At 31.7% G+C, this 21,296-nt stretch overlaps 5 protein-coding genes across 7 annotated transcripts; 4 read left to right on the top strand and 1 right to left on the bottom strand.

Moving 5' to 3' along the window:
• Positions 1 to 585: 585 nt before the first annotated feature.
• On the top strand, positions 586 to 2,450 carry LOC101489016 (multiple organellar RNA editing factor 3, mitochondrial). Its single transcript, XM_004508135.4, has 4 exons — positions 586 to 1,025; positions 1,121 to 1,218; positions 1,714 to 1,779; positions 1,864 to 2,450. Exons 1-4 carry the CDS (start codon positions 664 to 666, stop codon positions 2,121 to 2,123), a joined length of 786 nt encoding a protein of 261 aa, XP_004508192.1. The 5' UTR covers positions 586 to 663; the 3' UTR covers positions 2,124 to 2,450.
• A 2,528-nt stretch (positions 2,451 to 4,978) lies between these two features.
• On the top strand, positions 4,979 to 8,105 carry LOC101488677 (uncharacterized). Its single transcript, XM_004508134.4, has 2 exons — positions 4,979 to 6,433; positions 7,707 to 8,105. Exons 1-2 carry the CDS (start codon positions 5,204 to 5,206, stop codon positions 7,878 to 7,880), a joined length of 1,404 nt encoding a protein of 467 aa, XP_004508191.1. The 5' UTR covers positions 4,979 to 5,203; the 3' UTR covers positions 7,881 to 8,105.
• Positions 8,106 to 10,681: 2,576 nt separating this feature from the next.
• LOC101488352 (uncharacterized) lies at positions 10,682 to 11,533 on the bottom strand. The gene has a single exon (XM_004508133.4). The coding sequence runs from the start codon at positions 11,385 to 11,387 to the stop codon at positions 10,857 to 10,859; it is 531 nt and encodes a 176-aa protein (XP_004508190.1). The 5' UTR covers positions 11,388 to 11,533; the 3' UTR covers positions 10,682 to 10,856.
• Positions 11,534 to 14,312: 2,779 nt separating this feature from the next.
• LOC101515600 (probable protein phosphatase 2C 34) lies at positions 14,313 to 16,779 on the top strand. 2 transcript variants are annotated; one of them, XM_012717986.3, is made up of 7 exons: positions 14,313 to 14,451; positions 14,529 to 14,776; positions 14,966 to 15,274; positions 15,968 to 16,085; positions 16,174 to 16,260; positions 16,339 to 16,397; positions 16,507 to 16,779. In XM_012717986.3, exons 2-7 carry the CDS (start codon positions 14,534 to 14,536, stop codon positions 16,690 to 16,692), a joined length of 1,002 nt encoding a protein of 333 aa, XP_012573440.1. In that variant the 5' UTR covers positions 14,313 to 14,451; positions 14,529 to 14,533; the 3' UTR covers positions 16,693 to 16,779. The 2 variants fall into 2 exon arrangements, with proteins under 2 accessions (XP_012573440.1, XP_004508189.1); XM_004508132.4 differs by having other exon boundaries at positions 16,174 to 16,397.
• A 553-nt stretch (positions 16,780 to 17,332) lies between these two features.
• On the top strand, positions 17,333 to 20,297 carry LOC101515049 (uncharacterized). Of its 2 annotated transcripts, XM_004508130.4 has the most exons (8): positions 17,333 to 17,574; positions 17,659 to 17,789; positions 17,892 to 17,969; positions 18,083 to 18,127; positions 18,487 to 18,531; positions 18,667 to 18,718; positions 19,019 to 19,115; positions 19,796 to 20,297. In XM_004508130.4, the coding sequence occupies exons 1-8, from the start codon at positions 17,469 to 17,471 to the stop codon at positions 19,959 to 19,961; spliced, it is 720 nt and encodes a 239-aa protein (XP_004508187.1). In that variant the 5' UTR covers positions 17,333 to 17,468; the 3' UTR covers positions 19,962 to 20,297. The 2 variants fall into 2 exon arrangements, with proteins under 2 accessions (XP_004508187.1, XP_004508188.1); XM_004508131.4 differs by lacking the exon at positions 18,083 to 18,127 and having other exon boundaries at positions 17,381 to 17,574.
• The last annotated feature ends 999 nt before the right edge of the window (positions 20,298 to 21,296 follow it).

The following is a 21,296-nucleotide window of genomic DNA, read 5'->3' as shown; positions in this document are numbered from 1 at the left end:
AATATGATGTGAAAATACAATAAACTTAAATAAATATTATTCATTTAAAAGAATTTACATATGTTTCAAAATATAATATAATAATTTCTTTTTTAATGCAAACTTATTATTAGATTAAATTGATGCTTTTTTGAAAAATAATACTATAATAAATACATATTGACATCTATTAAATAAAATTCCAATAAACGAATATTATCATAACTTTTGTTTTTATTGTGAAACTAATTATAAAATATAAATGATTAAAACAAATCAACATAAAAAATAAAAAATAAAAATAAACATTAAGTAAAAAATACATAATTAAAATTATATTTAAGACTTAATTTTATAATATCCAATGTTAATAAATATATTTACATTTTATTTTAATTAAAAGCAAGAGAAAATAAGAAAAGGATGTAAGAAAATTATATGCACGAAATAATTTTAATCTAAAGACGAGTTCAATTTTTTATAGATGATAAAATATATATGCATCTAATTAAAGTATTATTTAAATTTTAATAATGATTTATACAAACAAAAAAAAGTTTAATTACGATCTTGTCTGGATTTAAATTTACAAAAAAACCTATAAAAATTTAGTCTTCGATGGTGAAAGCTGAATAGGTTACTCATTTGGTGGTGAACTGAATAGTAGTGGCAAGTAGGTCGGAAATGGCGTACTCAAATGCAAGGCGCACGTTAGCATCCACCCTCACACGAGTTCTTTCTTCTTCTTCATATGGAAGCGCTTCTCGCAGTCGCACTCGTTTCGCTTTTGCTTTGTCCTCTGCCAAACAAACCCTGCCCGTCCCTTACTCGTTCCCGGTTCGGTTGAAATCATCTGGTTCGGGTTATTCTCCATTGAACGACCCATCCCCTAACTGGAGTAACCGTCCTCCAAAGGAAACCATTCTTCTCGATGGCTGTGATTACGAACACTGGCTCATCGTTATGGAATTCCCCGATAACCCTAAACCCTCTGAAGATGAAATGGTTAATAGCTACGTTAAAACCCTAGCTCAAGTTCTCGGAAGGTTCCATTGCTTTCGCTTTTTTGTCTCATACTTAGTTTCCACTCTTCTTTTCTATTTTGTGTTTTTTCAATTTCTTATTTGGATTTTGGTTGTAGTGAGGAAGAGGCCAAGAAGAAGATATACTCTGTTTCTACTTCTACATATACAGGTTTCGGTGCTCTTATTTCGGAAGAGCTTTCTTATAAACTCAAAGGTGATTTATTTTGTTCTTTTTTAGCTACTTCGCTAATCCCAAATTAGGTTATTTAAGTTTTTCTTTTTGTTAGCAATTAGGGTTATTGGCTATGCTGTTTTGCTTATTTGATTGGAATTTGGATGATAAACTAATGAGTGTTGTCAATTGTAGATTGCAGTAAATTGGAATATGTTCAAATTTTGCTATGCTACTATGCTATAGCTACTATTTGACACCACATTGCACTAAATAGTGTATCACAGAACAATATTGGTTTGTTCAAATTTTGCTATGTTATAGGGTTATAAACTTATAGCTGCTATTTGACAAAACCGATTATAATAGAGGTTAATGTCATGGGCTGTCCTTGAGATTTTCTTTCTAATCTTTTGTTTTGTGTAGCCAAATTTGTTTGTTGTTTTGATTTGTGGAGCTAAATTAGAATTGACACATCATATTTATAGGAATTAATCCATATGTTTGACTGTCGTGGCAATTTTTCTGCTTTAATAGAGTTGCCAGGAGTTCTTTGGGTACTACCAGATTCATATCTCGATGTTCCTAACAAGGATTATGGAGGTGAGTGGAGTTGTTTGAATTTAAGAGCTTAGTTAATCGTTAGATCATTGTTTATTTGTCTTGATCACTCTCTGGTAATTTCAGGTGATTTGTTTGTTGATGGGAATGTAATCCCTAGGCCACAGTATAGATATGCTGAAAGGCAACCAAGTAGGAGTAGACCACGTCCACGGCATGATAGGCGCCGGGAAACTATGCAAGTTGAAAGGAGAGATAATATCCAAGGACAGAACTGGAACCAAGGTCAGGGAGGACATATGCAGCCATCAAATCCAATTAATAGGCAAAACTCGGCTTCAGTAGGAGAAAGCCATGAAATGTTTAATAGGAGGAACTCTGCTTGAGAAATTGGCAGTTATAATCTATAGATATATTTCCTTCAAAAAAATAACTTATAATCTATAGATAACAGAACCACGATTTTCATTTAAGGTTCTGAGCTCTGGGCTTTACTGATTGCTTCCAGGTTCATTGTAGTATTTTTTAGCAATACAGATCAATGACTGTTAAAATTGATAGACTTGAAACAATTATGTGGTTTTGTCCGAGCCAGATCTTTGTATGGCATCTTAACACTCCTCAATACCCTGTCAATGTGTCTATTGTCTGACGTGTGTCATATTAAACCTTAACAACTGTAGTTACTTATTCAGTTTTTTTGTTTGGGCGTCTGTTTGGAGCTGCTACTCTATCGATCTTTTGCTTGATTGCATTATTAATATTATTCCCATCATCCATCTACAATTCTTGACAATAGATAAAGTAGTCCGACCAATTTTATTTTGCATCATTTACAATAGATCTATTTTTCATCTTTCTCCCTCTTAAAAATGGCTTGGCTTGTGGCTTAAAATGTTGATGGCAGCAGCATTACCACCGAGATCACCATCTTCATTTATGGTGGTCCGACAATAATCTTGTACAGCCACTAATCCCTTTTCCCTTAGCTCTGCCAGATATAGAGGCACATAGTTACAATGAAAGTGTAATTTGCTGTCTGTTTATTTCTTTATTCCACTGTCAAATCTTTACTCAACAAGAATTTGATTTGATCGTTCCTTTGTTGAAAAAATACTGCCACACCCTTATGGAATTGGCTATTTTGTTCTTTCAATTTTCTCATTTCACATAACAGATCATTCGGTTGTAAATTGGTTCAAGGCATTGGCTAATATAGACCACCTATAACGATGGTCTATAGCGGACAACAATTTAAGACTGTTAGAAGATTTTTGATAACAAATCTTGAGGTGGTTTCGAGAGTTTGATCAATCAAAGATCATCATGCAAGAGGGTGATGATTGCTTCTGATAATCACTAAGCAAGCAAGCAGCATCTAAGAGTAGGAGAACACCATCTTCATATATTAGGGTTCCTCTATCACCATATTTGCCTCTGATTTGTGTTATCAAACCCTTGCTTGTACTAAAAAATCGACATGAATTCTTCCTCGATGAAAGTTGTGTATGCTGCTTTTATTGAAAAGTGATGCCTTGTGTTCTTGCTTCTCCCTCAACACGGTGGGGGCCGATGATGGGTGGCTGGTTGGCTGGTGTTGATTTTTCCGGAGAACCCGTTTCGTATGAAACCCGCACAGGAAACACATTGTGGTGGTCACATCCTTTGTGAAATAAGATGTTGGCATGTGGAAAAGGGAGAGGGATGGTCGAGTCATGTCATGTGGTGTGTGGAGAACATGATGAAATCTTGTAAATCCACGTCTTTGAAACGAGTCTATCAACTTAGTCTTTTTTATTTTATTTTATTTATATATATTTAGAATAGTCTTTGTCTTATCAAAATATTGATGAGTTAATTCATCTTTGTTTTGTTAACCAGGAATATGTGATACAGCACTAATACACAATTCTTAATACACGTAAGCGCCACTTAAAATACCTTGTTAACGCAAAAGTCAAATGTTAAATTGATACAATTAGTATTTCAAATTAATAATCTGCAACATGTATTTTTGGTTGACTTATTCATATGCATTTTTACGTTTCTAAGGAGTCAATGATTTATCATCCCCTCTCTAGTTATTCTTTACTAAAATATATCCTATCAAATCATCAATTAGATCCATTATGTGCAATTGGCACATGTGTATTCTTTCTCTCTTTTTTTGCCATATTTGCTCTTGAGAAATACATGTTTCAGATATTTTCAATTTAAAATCTTAGCTCATATCAATTCAGTCTTTTACTTTTACGTTAATAAAATAAGTTATATAATACCTACATTTACTAAGACTTCGGTGTCAATGTTTCACTTAACATTAGATAAAAATTTACAGACTAAAACAAACAATGAGAGAAATTTGATTAATATTTTAATAATATATATTTTTCTGTGTCATATATAAAAGAAAATAAATTAATAAAATAAATATATTTGATTCAAATTTTAAACATAATATTAATTTTTATTGACATAAGTTTCTCAAAGATCGAGACTTGAGGAATATCAAATATCCCTAAAATAATCTTGTGTACATCTATTTAATTGAACTGTCAAATATATATATATATATATATATATATATATATTTCTATCAAATACCAAGTGGGAGTAATGAGAGGTGATCATTTAATCTTAATCTTGACTATTAAATTATTAAAATGATATTTTTCTTTTATGCTATGAAATAATAGAACTATTTATTAAACATTGACACTTTTTTTTTTTTTTGTCTTTGGTTTATACTCATACAAATACATTTATCTTAAAAAATACGTAATTTAAATTCGAGACAAGACATTCATTTTAATAATATTGAAATTTGTCAATTAAATTTAAATTTAAAGACAACATTTTTAATTTTTAAGTTGATATTAATTATATTTGATGGATTGAAGTCATATAATGATTTTGTACTCTAATTTTTTTATTTAGAAAAATACATATTTGATGGGTTGAAGCGATCCTCCATTTTAAAGTTATGGCAGATTAATTAACCTACAAGCTCAATCAAAATTCCCAAGAGAATTGTAAATTGCCGACTAGCTAGGTTTAAATTTTAACCAAATTATGAAGCTGCATAAATAAATAAATACGGAGTTTCATATTTGTATACCACGAGTAAATAAAATTTACATAAATATTGACACCTAATTTATATATTCCAAAATGCTATTTCAAAAAAAAATTACATATTCCAAAATGCACCTTGAAATATTGTCCGCAATGAACCAAGTATGATGGCGTTCCACGTTAACAACTAACTACCATGTTTGTTTTAACACCTTTACTTTACTAGATTTCCGAACAGCTTTGTTTTAACGCGTGTAATAGATCATACACATAACAAAAATATCGATCAACCATCAAGAGCAAAACAACTTTTACGTCCAAATTTCTATCTTCCAATCTCCCCTCTTCCAAATTCCTTCGTCTTTTTCCAATCTATCTCTGCATTTCAGAGATGAATTCCAATTATGGCAAATCCAACCCTCAAAAACCATCCTCCGTTTCCCTCAACAACTTCAATTTCGATCTTGATCTCGGGATCGGATCCAATCGATCCAAATCCCTAAAAGATCAGAAAACCCCCAATCCCCCATCCTATTCTAATTCTTCTTCGTATTCATCGGCTCAACCCAAGAAAACCACATGGACCCATCAACCCGTTCAAACTCCGGCCGGGTTACCCGGTGCACCTCCGTCTATGGTTGGTGACATCTTCGGTAAGAGTTGGGGATCAACTCAACCTTCGGGCCCCAGCATTGGAATTGTTAATAAAAACCCTAACCTTTTTGGGGATTTGGTAACCTCTGCTTTGGGGCAAGGTTCTTCTTCTTCTAATAATAATAATGTCCCTTTGAAAAATGCAACTCCAACACCTAAAACTTCTTCCTTTTCAATGTCAAACATGGCTAATTCTTTGCCTAAAAATGTTAACACTCCACAAAGTGGTTCTACTTGGGGATCATCTTCTGGGAGTTTTAATTTGAATGCTAATAAAAGTCCCAATCTTGGAGGTCCTTCCATTGGAAGTGGCGGCGGTGTTGGTGTTGGTGTTGGAATTGGTTCTAATAATAAAGATCCGTTTAGTTCATTAGCTGGTTTTGGATCAAAGCAATCTTCTAGTATTAATTCAGCTGCTAAACCTCAAAAGATTGATTCAGAAGATGACGGTTTTGGAGATTTTCAGAATGCTTCAAAACCAAGCAAACCAAGCTCTACTTCATTTCCATCAAGTGGTAGTGTTGGAATTGATGTTGATTTTATCGGATCGTCGGCTTCAAATCAGACACCAGTTCAATCTTCAGGTGGTGGCGATCCAATGGACATGTTTTTCACATCTTCCTCTACTGCCTCATCTGGTGGTGGTGCTGCTGCTGCAGCCTCTTCTGAAATTGATGATTGGGGTACTGAGTTTGGAGGTGGAAACCATGATGTTGGTGGCACAACTACTGAACTTGATGGGTTGCCACCTCCTCCTGCCGGTGTATCAGGTTCTGCTGCCAAAGGCAAAGGAATGGATAATTACAAGCAAGGACAATTTGCTGATGCTATTAAGTGGCTTTCATGGGCTTTCATTCTTTTGGAGAAAGCTGGGGATGATGCTGGCACGGTGGAGGTTTTATCTTGCAGAGCTTCTTGTTATAAAGAAGTTGGAGAGTATAAAAAAGCTGTTGCGGATTGTACCAAGGTATACTTTAATATTTTATTAATTGCTAGTAACAGTCCTTTTGTAGACATGAATGATATATATTATTGAATTTCTACTGGAAATAGAACTTTATATGGTAAATTGGTAATGTTGAGTAGTTCAATCACTAAATACCAGCCGTGTAATTAAGATCTAATTGTTGGATAAATTAAAAGATGTGCCCGGAGGGTGGAAGTGCGTGCTGAAGTATATGTTATGTTAAGGATTTGCATTTGCTATACGCTGGAAACTGTAAAGAGAGGAGATAAAAAGCAGGGTTTGGTTGAAAATATTAGGAGTAACTAGCTAGGAAATGAAAAGAAACTTCGAATTAGTATCATTTTGGGTCATGTTTTTGCAACTCATCCAACACCTGACTTAAAAGAAGTCTTAGAAAAGTTCGACAGCGGTGACACACTTGAACCATATGTACATAGGGTGCATTTTGGTAAATAATTTGATTTAAGTGTTTATGTACAAGTTATTTTATAACTAAAGAAGAAATGTGGTTAAATTGTTTATATATAAGCTGTTATTTTTTTGAAAGAAAGCTATAAGTTGTTTTGATGAGTTATCATGGAGAATTTGTTGAAATAAGCTTGAAAAGGTTTATGGACATGACATGACATAGGTTTTATCTTTCAGAATTAGTTTCTAAAAACTATATGCTATCTCCTTGTCAAAATTAGTTTCTAACAACTACATTATATATATCAAACTATCAGATACTTATGGTATCCAATTTAGTGAAACAACTATTCTTGAAAAATATAGAATACACTATACCTGGATGTGTATTTGGATATGAATCAAAAAATTCATATATAACATTATAAATATATAATTGCAATTCCAAAAAAAATCCAATTAGTACATTGTGTGTTTAAGCTTTTGATATTTTCCCAGGTATGATAAGTGTCTAAGTGTATTGGTCTTGGATGTGTACAATGCTACATATCCAAGCATGAAGGGAATGCAAACACCAGTACTTCATAGCTCCATGTATCAGTAATTGTTGTTGGATTTAGATATCCTCATTGTCTTTACATTTATCTTCATTGACACCCTGGGTAACATGTGTAATTAATTCAATAATTGAAGTTTGAAAGATTGTCATGGATAGCTAGTCCATGAGTTATGTTCGCTCCCAATAAGTCCTGTTCCATATTTTGGTTTTGTTTATCATGAATGCATTTGCGCTGTTTTCTTGATCACTAATTCACTATGTAATTTTGAGAAGAGGAATGTAAATGGTCTGCATTATATTGTGCAGATTCTTGGAAACAATGAAAACAATGTATCTGTCCTCGTTCAGCGCGCTCTCTTGTACGAGAGTATGGAAAAGTACAGACTTGGTGCTGAAGATCTGAGAACTGTGCTGAAGATTGATCCTACTAATAGGGTTGCTAGAAGTACTGTTCACCGGTTGGCTAAAATGGCTGATTAGGAGACAAAACTGTTCGTTTTTTCCTTTCATTATAACGATGTATACCGACCGCCCCAAATTTCCTCCTCGTCATAGTTAGGGGGTGATATAATATGTATGGACTGCCTATGATTGCTGTCACCCTTCATATGATTTTCAATGTATGACTTTTTCTAATTCTGCCTTATGTCTTGAACATAATATGTCTTGAATTCAATATTGATTGCCATATTCTTTCTGTGATTATGTGCTGGGATTCATTTAAATTGTTTAGAAACATATTTGTTATTGGTGAATGAAAGTTGGAACATCGCTAAAGGTGCTGTATTGTGCACTGAGTTTTACAACTGTCTGATCAAGTGAGTTTGTAGATGCTACCGTGATTTCACATACATGAATGTACCAAAACTGGTGTAAGTTCGAGAGTAGGGGGGAAGCTGAAGGCAATATGGGGGAAGAGAAAGAGAAGAAAGTAGGGAGGGGAGAAGAGAGAGAATGCAGGCAAAGAAGAAGTAATGAAGGAAGGAACCATTTTCATATTCATCTCTATTATTGGACTACCGTGTAGCTTTGTGCCTTCTAACAAAGCTAGGAATGATTTTGGGATTTCATTAAGCATGGATCAATTGGCAGTGGCTACAAATTTGGGGGTTGGATTGGTATTTACTTATTAAAAAGGTTAGGAGTGTACAAATTGGATTCATTTTTAGTACACGGACACATTACTTAACACATTCTTGTTGAATATTCAATAGGTAAAGGTGAGGCCTAAAATTTGTGGTGCTTTGCTATGTACAAATTTTGAAAGATAGTCACATATTATAACTTTTATTTTTATCAAGTATCAAAATAGATGTGAGGCCATAGATTTTTACTTGAGTAGAGAATTTAGGTAGGTGGGATGCTTGCTAGACTAATGCTTATATTTGGACCAACCTAACTCAACTTGCACTAACCTGAAAAAAAAGGGGAGAATTTTGATGGTTTGTTCACTCTATCTCAAATACACCGTCGGAAGTCAAAGATTCGGAAATTAAAATTTGATAATGTATTTTACTCAATTTTACAATGCTGAAAGTTAGGATCTTATAAAAAATGTTAAAGGGCAAACATGGAGGTTGGATGATCAATCACTGAAGAATCTTTTTGAGTGAATTTTTTTCACACTCAAGTTAGGATGTATAAATCTAAAAAATATATATTGTTTAGATGTATACTTTCCAACTAAAGTAACTTTTTTTACATGCAGATTTGTACTTTATCCAACTAAAAAATATTTGGACCGTATTTGAATACAATTATGATTTTTATATTACTATTTTCTCTCTCCTCATCTAATTAACACTAATTTTAGTTGTATTTTTTCAGTGTTTGAGTTTCGGTGCTTAGATTTGGTGTTCAAATACATTACTCTTATTTTTATCAAGTGAGACTACAAGGATTATGATTTAGATCGAAGTTTGTGAACTTAAATTTGAATCAAGTTTGAAGGAAAAATAACATCTACAAATATCTCTAACTGAAAAATCAAACAACATAAAATGAACATTTTAGTCTTTAAATTGTAATGGTCAATCAGTTTAGTCTCAAATTTGTGAAATAGCAGTTTAGTCTTTAAATGTAAAAAAAAATATCAATTAATTTTATTATTTTTGCACCACAATTTTAAATGTTACAATACATGTTTATTTTTTTATTGGGTCAAGGACTCGAGTATTCATTTGTTTGTTTTGATGTATTTAAAGTCAATATACATTTCCTCAACTCATGCCAACCAATTTCACCGTTTCCCCCCGGTAAGTTTCAGCTAAAATCATATCTAGAATTTTTACATTTGTTTTTGACAAAAAAATAAAAAAGAACATTTACATTTGTTACAAAGGTAATACATATAATTTTTTACTGCCGTCTAATGTCGATGACTTAAAAAGAGATATCATATCTTCCTAACTTGGTACTCGAGAGAGATCAACCTAGAGAACTAAGAAAAGGAGCCAAAATGGAATCCAGTTGCCTCTTTTTGACACAAAACAAGAAACATTTGTCAGCAACCTTAAAAATAACACAAGGATCGCTCATTCACTGGAATGATAAATAGTCAATAGAAAATCATATTGAAAAAGAGAAAAGAAAGACATCCCAATCCAAGCTCTTCAAATAAATCATTGAACAGAACAAAAGACACAATGAATGCCCATACTGTGGCTTCGATCACACAAAAAAAGAATCACATACATAATTTTGAAGACGCACCAACACATACTATTGAAACCAGCAAACACAGTAACACACTGGTATTAACATTGAAACAGCACAAGAAAAAAGATGTCCAAGAGTAAGTGAACTTGATTAAGATGATTGAGAACCCTTTTTTGGAGAGCAATAGAGTCTAAAGCCCCATAACACAACCAAACTAAAAACCATGAGGAAAACTAGTTATGGCAATGTCTGCCCTTCTACATAGAGCTAAAAAAAAGGAACAACACTAAAAATAGCACAAAAAAACTCCAAGGAACAACATCTATTGACAAAAGAATGATTGAGAACCTGTTTCGTAGGAAATACCAAAAATCTCTTTTCTCTTTGGTATTATTCTCTCAAACATATGATAAGAAATAACCCAAAAAGGAATGGCTCCAAAAATCTATTTCCTCAATTAGGTGCTATTTTCTCAAACATATGACAGGAAATAATTCATAAAAGAGAATGGCTTGCACGCAAAACATATCCTAACTAACCCAAAATCATGTAGTAATGATCAATAGTTCAACATAGAATCATATTGCTTCCAATAAACTATATATTACTCAAACCATCAGGTATGTCACAGTAGACTAAGATATTAAATTATTAATTATTAGATGATAAATTATGTACAACATGTTATTTACAGCGATTTCTCAACTTAAATAAAAATAAAAGGAATTCTGAAATGAGCAATCAGAAGCCAACAAGCATTGATGTGATGAATGGATGAGAAAGGTACCAATCATGATATCAGCAAATTGGAGCCAATCTGGTTGGAACCTTTTCCCTATCAGAATCAACAATAATTCTAATAATCTTCTTCAACGCATAATGCAAACAATTCGATAGCATAATCCAAGACAACACTTGATACACAAAATCAAAGGCAGGATCCGGCAGCGAAGACGAAGGTTCATCCCAATTATGTCCATCTCCAAAACTATTGAAATTCCAATCACCACCACCACCACCACCACCGAAACCTCCACCTCCACCTCCGCCTCCAAAAGCACCGTCGCCGCCGTCACCGAAGAATAATCCCTCACCTCCGGAATCATCGTCCGATAACCTGCGTCTGGTTCGTCGTTTTCTTCGGGTAAGAGTCCGACGAGGTATCCTGTGTGTGCTAGGCTTCACCGGCGGCGGAGCCACTGCATCGCAAGGGTGAATCATCGCGGAGATCTGATCGGAACATGAATCGGTTAAGGAAAATTGATAGCCACGGAGGACGCCGAGAGTTTTTGCGGCGGTGACTGTGACGGTGTCGGCGATCATCATCATCGTGAATCTCACGCAACTAAATCTGAAAGTGTTTCGGTTTTCTCAACTGGAGAAGAGAAGCAAAAAACAAACAGAAATTGAAAACAGATTTCGTAAATGGGGAATGTTGAGATACAAGTCTCACAAAAACGCTAACGTGTCAGTTTGACCGTGACATGACACAGTCATTTATCTCGTTATTTCAAAGACAGGGTTGGGCTTCTGGGCCTAAACGTAGAATCAGCCCGGTGCAAAACTATTGGCATAGCATCATTCTGGGCCTTTTTCTTTTAGATTCTCGTCTTTTATTTTGGGCCTTGCCCGGTATTCATTGGGATATATTTATATTATAAATGAGGGTTTTCTACTTACTACTCCTCTAATACACATAAAAAAATTATTTTATTCTTTTTATTATATATGAAAATTTAATTTTTTTTTCTTTACACTCACACATTTGAAATTTTAGCAAAAAATTTCAAATTTCTGAAATTGTGGTTTATTATAAAAATTTTAAAATACAAAATGAGTTTAATTTCAAAAGTTTGAATTAATTTGCAATTTTTAAAAGATAATTTATTGTCTTTATAAAATATTTTCTAAACTTTCGCCTTTAACAAAAGTTTCAAAATGCAAAGTTTTGAAATTTTTTTGAAAGTTTTAAAAACTAAATATTTAAAACGTAATTTTGCATTTTGAAATTTTCGAAAAAGATGAAAGTTTCTAAATTTATAATTTTACCTAAAATTTTGAAATGTATATTTTGTCTCAAAAAATTGATATTATTTTTTTTAAATTACCTATTTCGAAAATTTACTATTCTATTTTGAAAATATTTAAATTTCAGAAATTTCCTTTTTCAAAAATTTCTTATTCTGGAATTTCTTATTTTTATTTATAGTAAAATGGATAAAATAAATTTTTTAAAATGCATTGACGAGTTGGAGGTATAGGTGGAGGTTACAATTAGAAAACTCTATAAATTGCGACAAAAAAAAAATCAATTTAGAGTTCGTTTGATAATTTGAATAATATTGAGATGAATATGTTAACAACTTCATTGGTGGAATGATGAATCAATAGATTATGACAAGATATTTATATAAAATATTTTATCTTATCTTTCTAGCTATAATTTTATCATAAAGTGTAAGTTCAATTATAAATTAACAAGATAAAGTAAGATTTTTTTAATTTACTCTTATAAAATATAATTTAAACATACAAAATTGACTATAATATATATAAATAAATAAAATTAATGAAATAAAATATTATACATATATAAATATTAATCTAAATTAATGTGATCATTAAAAAAATATCTTTAAAAGGTATGTATAATTTTATTACAAAGTTAATATTGTCATTTTCATATAATATATAATATTATTATTTAGTTTATCTAAAATATATAATAAAATAATATATGATATCTAGTTTTTTATTAGATGCACACCAAATATATGTAGAACTAAAACTTCATCATATTCATATTTTAATATATTTTTACGTAACTCTCTTATCTTATTTATTTTTATCATGTTCCCACCATCAAACAAATTGTAAAGAGATTGATAAAAACTATACGACCACCAAACAAGTTGTAAAGAAGTTGATAAAAATATGACATGGGCATGATAATGATAATGTTTTAATTTATCTTTAGTTTCTAAAGTTTTGTATAAAATATTGAAAAAGAACAAGAAACAAAAGATAATATAATTTCAGAAATGATCACTTTTTTTTTTTTTTACAAATCCTACACATTTTCACGTGTTTTTTATCCTAATCATCCTGCGCTAGCCTAGTGTTTGGTATATTCACTTGGATGTTTTATTAAAAGGAAGATGCTACCATGGGTTTATAGAGCCATTTGTTATTTACGTTAAAAAATAAATTTTGAATTTTTAAAAGTTATATATACACATATACATACATATATACATATATATATATATATATATATATATATATAAATTTTAATGTAGTATTTTTATTTTTAGACATCTAAGATATTTGTTGGTATTTCTTTTATTAAAATTATCTTTATAAATTAAGTCTCATCGTTAAATTGTTTATTCTATTTGTTTAATCATTAATTAAAATATTTATTGAAATAATTATTAGTCAGATTGACTTGTTTTTCTTAACTAAACACTAAGACTTCATTTTCTTATATAGTTAAAAATATTGACGATATTAACCCGAAGGAAGATAAACTAGTAATTAAAAAAATTGCAAAAAAGAAAAGGATAAACTAAAAAAAGATTGATGATCACTTATTTAAAGCGAACCACAAACTACAATCGAATTGTATCCACATAACCAAGTTATTTAATTCATTATGTAATTGTCAACTTGCTATATAGTAGTTGTTAATCACCGACCTCGTACTTTTTTATCATTAATTTTTTATTCATTAGTTGTTGTTTTAGCGAATTCATGAAATACTCTACTTGGTACAAATTGTTATTATGCAAATTCTAATTTCTCGAAATCAAGATATATACTATGCATTGCTAGTCCGTCTTTTCCATAATAACATCGACAGAAAATAATATTATATCCTAAAAATAGTTTCACCTTGTTTCAATTATTATTTTTTTATCAAATTGTATTTTTTCAATGGATATTGTATGCATTACTTTTAAATTATTAATTCACTTTGTATATGACAATAAAAACACACTAATAATTATTAAAGATAATTCATTAACATAGTCATTTTCTTTAATTTTTCTTTTATCATTTTTTAACGATGTATGTGAAATAATCAAATATGACTATTGCAAGACCATAATTGAGAGTCAAATTGTCACATATTAATCACCTTTCATTGTCCAACATCCCCACCTGTTCATTATTTTATGGTGATTGGTGACCATAGCAAAGATGAGGATCACACACTACATTACAACTATACAATTGCAATAAAGAATTGCACTTAAATTAACTGAGTATATAACATAGTATTAAGCAATTAGCATATTGATTTCTCGGTTCGTGTGAGTGTGACTATAGGATTTGCTGGTGGTGATTGCAAAACTCAAGCAAAAATAAATAACTTGTTTCCTTAACTAAGGTAGAGTTTTTTTTTTCAGTGGACATGAATTTATAGAAATTATAATTGTGTTAATTAAGTATGTAAATTTTTTGCAGTTATCATGGTTCATTTCCCATCTTTTGTCAACGGTTTGGCGAAAACCGTGTCTAACAAGAAAGAGAAGAATTTTCCAAAGGATGATGCAAGAAAGGCTATAGAAGAATTGGCAAAAGAAGCAAGGAAGAATGAATTATTGTTGAAATCTTCTGGGGTTGTTAAGTCCAACAAGGACAACGGTTTTGTTTCTGTGTTTACTAATAGGGGCCAAAAAGGAGTCAACCAGGATTGTCTTATGGTTTGGGAGGTATGCAATTATGTATCATGCCATCACTTTTTTTAAGCATAGAAAGAGTATTTTATAAACTCTTAAAAATAGTATATAAAAATAATTTATAATTTATTTTATTTTTTATTCTATAATTAACTTAACATAAACACTTAATTTAATTAGGGTGTTATGATAATGTTGTAATTAATTTGTTGGTGGTGGTAGGAATTTGGTGGGCAACAAGACATGATGTTTTGTGGAGTTTATGATGGGCATGGTGCTTGGGGACACTTTGTAGCCAAAAGGGTAAGGAAATTAGTACCAGCCTTTTTGCTATGCAATTGGAAGGAAAATGTAGCTGGTACATCAATTAACCTAGATTTTAAGATGGAAGCAGACAAAAATATACATGGATTGGACCTATGGAAACAATCCTACATAAAGACTTATGCTGCCGTTGACCAAGATCTTAAGCAGCACACTGGGTTTGATTCCTTTCGAAGTGGCACTACAGCTTTGACAATTATCAAACAGGTTAGTTATCTATATTCATTTTCTTTGTTATTTTCAATTATTAATATATCTCAATCTTTTCATTTTTGTTCCTACGACATCATCAATTTTCAATTATTGATGCAACATGGTCAATTCTTTTTTTTTTTTTTTTTTTTTTTAAAGTCACTGTTCCTACGACATCATCAATTTTCAATTATTGATGCAACATGGTCAATTCTTTTTTTTTTTTTTTTTTTTTATAAAGTCACAACATGGTCAATTTCATCATCTCATGAGCTGAATAGTTGCAAACTCCATCACTCTTACAATTTTAATACAATTTTTTTTTTATAATATATATATACAAAATAGGATCCATAATTTTATTATAGTAGACATATTAATTTTTTACCTACTATTTATATTTATATTTTATTGTGGAGGGAGAACACAAGAATATTATAATGTTAAAACTCTTAAATCAAAGAAAAATTAAAAAACAGACATTTTTACAACACATAAAGTTTACTTCATCAAGAATTAAATAAGAAAATTAATATATTTGGTTAAAAATTAAAATGAAATAAATCATATATATAATCTTGGTCTTTGTATTGTTTTAAGATGCTAGACAATGTAGAAATTTTACGAGAGATATTTATTTCAGTTTCAACATCTCCAAGACAATTAAATCTGAAGTATTTATTTATTAATTTATTATTAACATTTCAGGGTGAAAACCTTATAATAGCAAATGTGGGTGATTCGAGAGTTGTCTTAGCAACAACTTCAGAGGATGGCACATTATTTCCACTTCAGCTTACCACTGATTTCAAACCAAATTTACCAAGTGAGATTTATATCTCTCTCTTCTCTAGTAGTTGTATATGTTCAATAAATGTAATTAATTTGAGTATTGATAATTTGTTGAATTTCAGAGGAGGCAGAGCGCATAGAACAATCCAAAGGTCGAGTATTTTGCATGAAAGATGAACCAGGAGTATACAGAGTGTGGATGCCAAACGGTAAAACACCAGGATTAGCATTATCTAGAGCTTTTGGTGACTATTGTATGAAAGACTTTGGTTTAATCTCTGTGCCAGATGTGACACATACAAAGCTCACCACTAGGGACCAATTTATCATCCTAGCAACAGATGGGGTATGTGTTTTCTATATATATTTACTTAATGGAATTATTAGATTCAATATTGTAAATAAAACAAGTTATGCCACTTTAAGCAATGAATTAGTATTTGGTTATTTTTCAGGTGTGGGATGTTGTATCGAACCAAGAGGCAGTGAAGATTGTTTCAACAACGCCACATAAAGAAAAAGCAGGTCAAAGACTTGTTAAATATGCTATGCGTGAATGGAAACGAAAGAAAAGTGGTATTGCCATGGATGATATGTCAGCAATTTGTCTCTTCTTTCACACTAAACTTGTTGTTGATTAAGATTTAAGAATGCTTCCTTATATATGACACAGTTTTGTAGTATAAACTTATACATTAATAAAAATGGCATCTATAGTCTTTTGACAACTATTTAAAATGCAAATGATTACACGCACGCACCTAAATTACGACCCAATCAACAACAACAACAATGGCTGTTTATACACCTGCGGCCTGCCATTACTTTGTTGAATTTGATTAAAACGAAAGTATTTTATAAAAAATCTCACATTGTCTAGTATTGGCAAGAAATTATATGAGCCATAGTTTTTCATTACCAATCAAACTTTTAAAAAAACTTCTAACTGTTTAAACTTTGAAATTTGACGTAATTTTTAAAAAATCTCACTTGGTTTTTTCTCTTGTTTTGAAATTTTTGTATTATACTTTTTTATGTTTATTTTTCTATATATAAATTAATAAATAAATAATATTAATAAAAAGGAAGATGGTCTTTCAACCTCAAAATTATGCGAATTTGATGCAAATCTCCAATATAATATTTATTTTCGCATTTAAAATAAACGATGATGAGCATCGAGGCAATAGAACAACGAATGAATGGCGTGTATGAAAGTTGAAAATGTTTTTTTGACTTAGAAAATAGAAAAGTTACATACATATTAATTGAATTTAAGGATAAAAATATTCGCTGCACATACCCCTATGGATACATGTGACGTTGTAAGGGGGGGAAATAAATAAAAGGTTGGGTGGGCAGAGTGTGTTTGTAATTGTACCAATAGGATTGAATTTGAGAGGTTTGCTTTATTGTGATGGGCGTATCCCCTGATATTCTGGAGGAGGCCTTGGCTCTAGCCTCCCTATCCACTAACGTAGACGGTTACATCTCTATATGCGGTTACGGCTCTCTCCTCTCCGGTAACTAACTAACTAACTACCCATTCTATTTCTATTCCATCATCACTCTCTTAACTAACCTTTTTTTTACACGCACACCTACAGAGAAAAGTGCCAGAAGCACGTTTCCCCAACTAACTAACTTCCGAACCGCCAGATTAACCGGTTTCCGCCGTCTCTTCTCCATCGTTGGATCCTTCTTTTTCACTCATCAAATCGCCAACCTCGAAACTCAGGTACTACAACTCTTTTCCCTCCTTCTTCTTCATACTATCTTCTTCAAAGAATATTAATTAATTATTTGCTTGAATGTTTGGATCTATGTATTTTCTTTACAGGAAATTGCTGGCCTCTCTGTTGAACCTTGTCAAGGTGAAACCATTATTGTTACTGTTTTTGATATTCACAAAACTCAGGTATTGTTACTCTCTGAGTTTCCTCACCAGATTCTTTGCAAAAAAAGTTTATAATAGTGATTTTTGTCATTGATCAATTGTTTTTTCTTATATCCAATTAATTACGAAGACAGATTCCCGCCTTTATTCAAAGAGAGCGCGAATATCGCTTTTTAGCTGTAAGTTGTATTTTTTTTTTAGTCTTTTCTGGTGACAGTGATTTTAAATTGTGGTCGCGGTAGGTAGCAGTTAGGTTGTAAACCTTAGTTTCGTGGAAAAATGCAAGCAAATGTGGCCAACATGGTTTAAATTCCAGCGCGATGTTGTTGTAGAGACTTCAAAATCTACAATATTGAGGCCGTAATTACGATGCTGTTGTAGAGACTTCAAAATCTACAATATTGAGCCCGTAATTACGATTGCAGACCCCAATATAAAATCATAATAGGAAATAGGAAATGTGATCGTATTTGATAATTGATAATTTGATATCAGAGTTCCAACTTAATTTTATAATTGTTAATATTGTCTATTGTAGGTTGTTCCTGAAACATTAGATGGGAAGCCCTTTACCAATCCAGCAGTATGTTATGCTAATTCAAATGTTAAATTCATCTGTAGTTATCTTCCTCTTCATAACTTATTAAGTAAAGAGCTTTTTCTGCTAATAGTTTGATGGTGTTATTTGTTTGATTGTAATGTGGTGTCATCAACGCAGGTCCTTTGTGCATCTTACACTGATGAGGAATTCTTTAAATTTAAATGCAGTGGTAATGTTCCAACTAACTTACTAGTTTGTGTCATCCTTAATTTATTTCTAGTATGCTTCTTCACTTTCACAACTGATTCCAAACATTTTCTGCTTATAAATTGACATAAGTGGGATTATTTTGGTTCTTTTTTTTTATTGACACAAGTCAAAACATAAGCACACAAATTTGCAAGCATATTAGTATATCATCATAGCATTTATTTCATTTTCAATCAGTTGTTAGAATTAGAACAGTTTATAAACTACTATAGTAATACCTTACAGCTGCACCTTTTTGTGTTTTATTCTTTTTTGGCAGAGGGAAGGGAAATATATTTTCAACAATATGGAGAATGTAATATCCATAAGATTTGGCGGGATGACGTTTTACCATGCCGTGTTTATCTTCGACACTGGTTTGTACTTGTAGTCTTTTAAATTTCAATTAATAATATTAAAGTCAATGCTTCTGAGGTTTATATTATTTATGTTTGGGGGCTGATGATATATGTTTACTTTCTAAAAAAGTGTCTTAAACTGTGTTCATAAGCTATAGAATCAGATTTTGAGGTACAATTTACTTATATATTATTATTTCTAAAATGTAAGTGAAAATATATTAACATGGATATGTTACATGGTGTTTGAGCATCTCTGAGTCTGTGATCACTGCCATTGCAAACTACTTCAAGATATATCTTCTATGGATTTGCACACAAACATTTTTCTAAGGCTTGGGAGAGTTCATTTAATTGCAATCAACTTTGAATATGATTATTCTTCATAATTAGTATCTACTCATTGTGTTTTTCATCCATTAGCTTTGTGATAGTAATTTGGAAGTAGTGTGCAAGGACTTGATTGTTGTTTAGTCTTTGATTTACAAAAGAGGATTAAATATCTCAATTATCTGCCACAGAACTACATGAATCATCTAGATATTCCAAGCTTTATTTTAGACTTGGAAAGTGGATCAATTGTTGTAAGCCATCGTTTTTAACATCAGAAGAATGATTTTAACGTATTAGCATATGACTAACATAGTCTGAACAAGTATTTTGGGCAATTAGCTAATGGTATTAATGAATTGTTGCAGTGTCCTAGCAGCAAAAAGCCTCGGTGATGAAGCATACAGTAACTTCTTGGATCATACCTTCCTTGCTGATCGCAAAACAACAATACAACAGTACTTGGAGAAAATGGGCACAAGCATCATGGAAGAAGAACCTCCTGAATCTTTGAAAACACGATATGGCGGTTGATTATATCCAATAGTCGCTACACTTGTCAGTTGTCGCCAAAGCTCTGGCCTATGGAGTTTTCCATTTCTGAATTTGAAAATCCCCGTGTACTTTCGATGTGTGAAACACAGACAAGTGCATTATTTTTCACGAATCTATATGCGTCCAATATTGATGTGTATGGATTGCATATCTACGATCGCTGCAAAGTGCAGCAGCCTAGCATGAAAATAAAATTATGTATAGATTCAAATATTGTGAACTTTCCTATTGGTTGTAATTATGCAGTATTTGTACTGTGATGATAGATAAACCAAAGCTAGTCATCAAAAAGTCTGCCTCATTTTATTTTCACTACATATATTTTCAGATCACTGCTCAAACAAACAAAATGTCCTCTTGCTTGGGGCCTCACGATGTAGGGAGTAAAGTTAAAAGTAATTTGAGAATTAGAATTAAGACATTGTCTGGTGGTTGTTTTTCCACTTGACAACATTGAGGTCTTATATCACGTTAGATGGGAGAATACAACACCAGTAAGAGTATATAAAGAGAAAAGAAGCCATTAAGTATTAGCTCAACTGGTAAATTTGTGAAGGATATATAAAGTTATAAATGAGTCTCAAATCTAAGGTGGTAACGTATGTTGTGGCCTTATCACCACCATTGTTTCCACTTCCAAAACACAAGCGACTTATCCTCGATGCATAATCTCCTGTCAGACAAAGTAGCTCAGTTGCAAACATAACAATTTACGAAAACGACACCGAGGGAGGGCTACAGCTAGTGGCACATATGAAAGGTATTCTGCAAGTCCCACATTGGATGCATCAAAAACTAAAATGAGAGAAGATGCTTATAAATAAACCAATCAATAGCGGAAATATTTAACCTGTCCTGTCAGGGGGTGAAAGGCAACTCGCCAATGATCGTTTAGAGACGGTGGGTTGTGCCAACACCTAATATTACGAACACACTTTCTATGTGCGCTTGTGATGCCTGCCCTACTTTGGTTAAAGGCTCCTTGACGTCAATTTTTGGAAGCCTCTCTTACTGGAGGGGCTCTAACAATTTTATTAATTGTTGTAAAAGATTTTTATTAACATATATACTTATTACAGTTTTTTTATATTAATATTCTTGTGAAGAAAATTTTTTCTTTACTATTTTAATAATTCAGTATTTCATTATTTAAATAATTAAAAATAGTTAAAAAATTAAAATATTATTAATAAAATAGTTAAGAAATAATACTAAAATACGTTTTTTGTACGTTTAATTAACTGCAGTTTTTTTTTATTTTAATGTATTAATATAAATAATTCACCTACGACTGTATTTTGATTCGACTCAGAC

Source organism: Cicer arietinum, chromosome 7, assembly GCF_000331145.2.
Source record: "Cicer arietinum cultivar CDC Frontier isolate Library 1 chromosome 7, Cicar.CDCFrontier_v2.0, whole genome shotgun sequence".
Taxonomy (NCBI): Eukaryota; Viridiplantae; Streptophyta; class Magnoliopsida; order Fabales; family Fabaceae; genus Cicer; species Cicer arietinum.
This window is presented reverse-complemented; position numbering and strand designations above follow the sequence as displayed.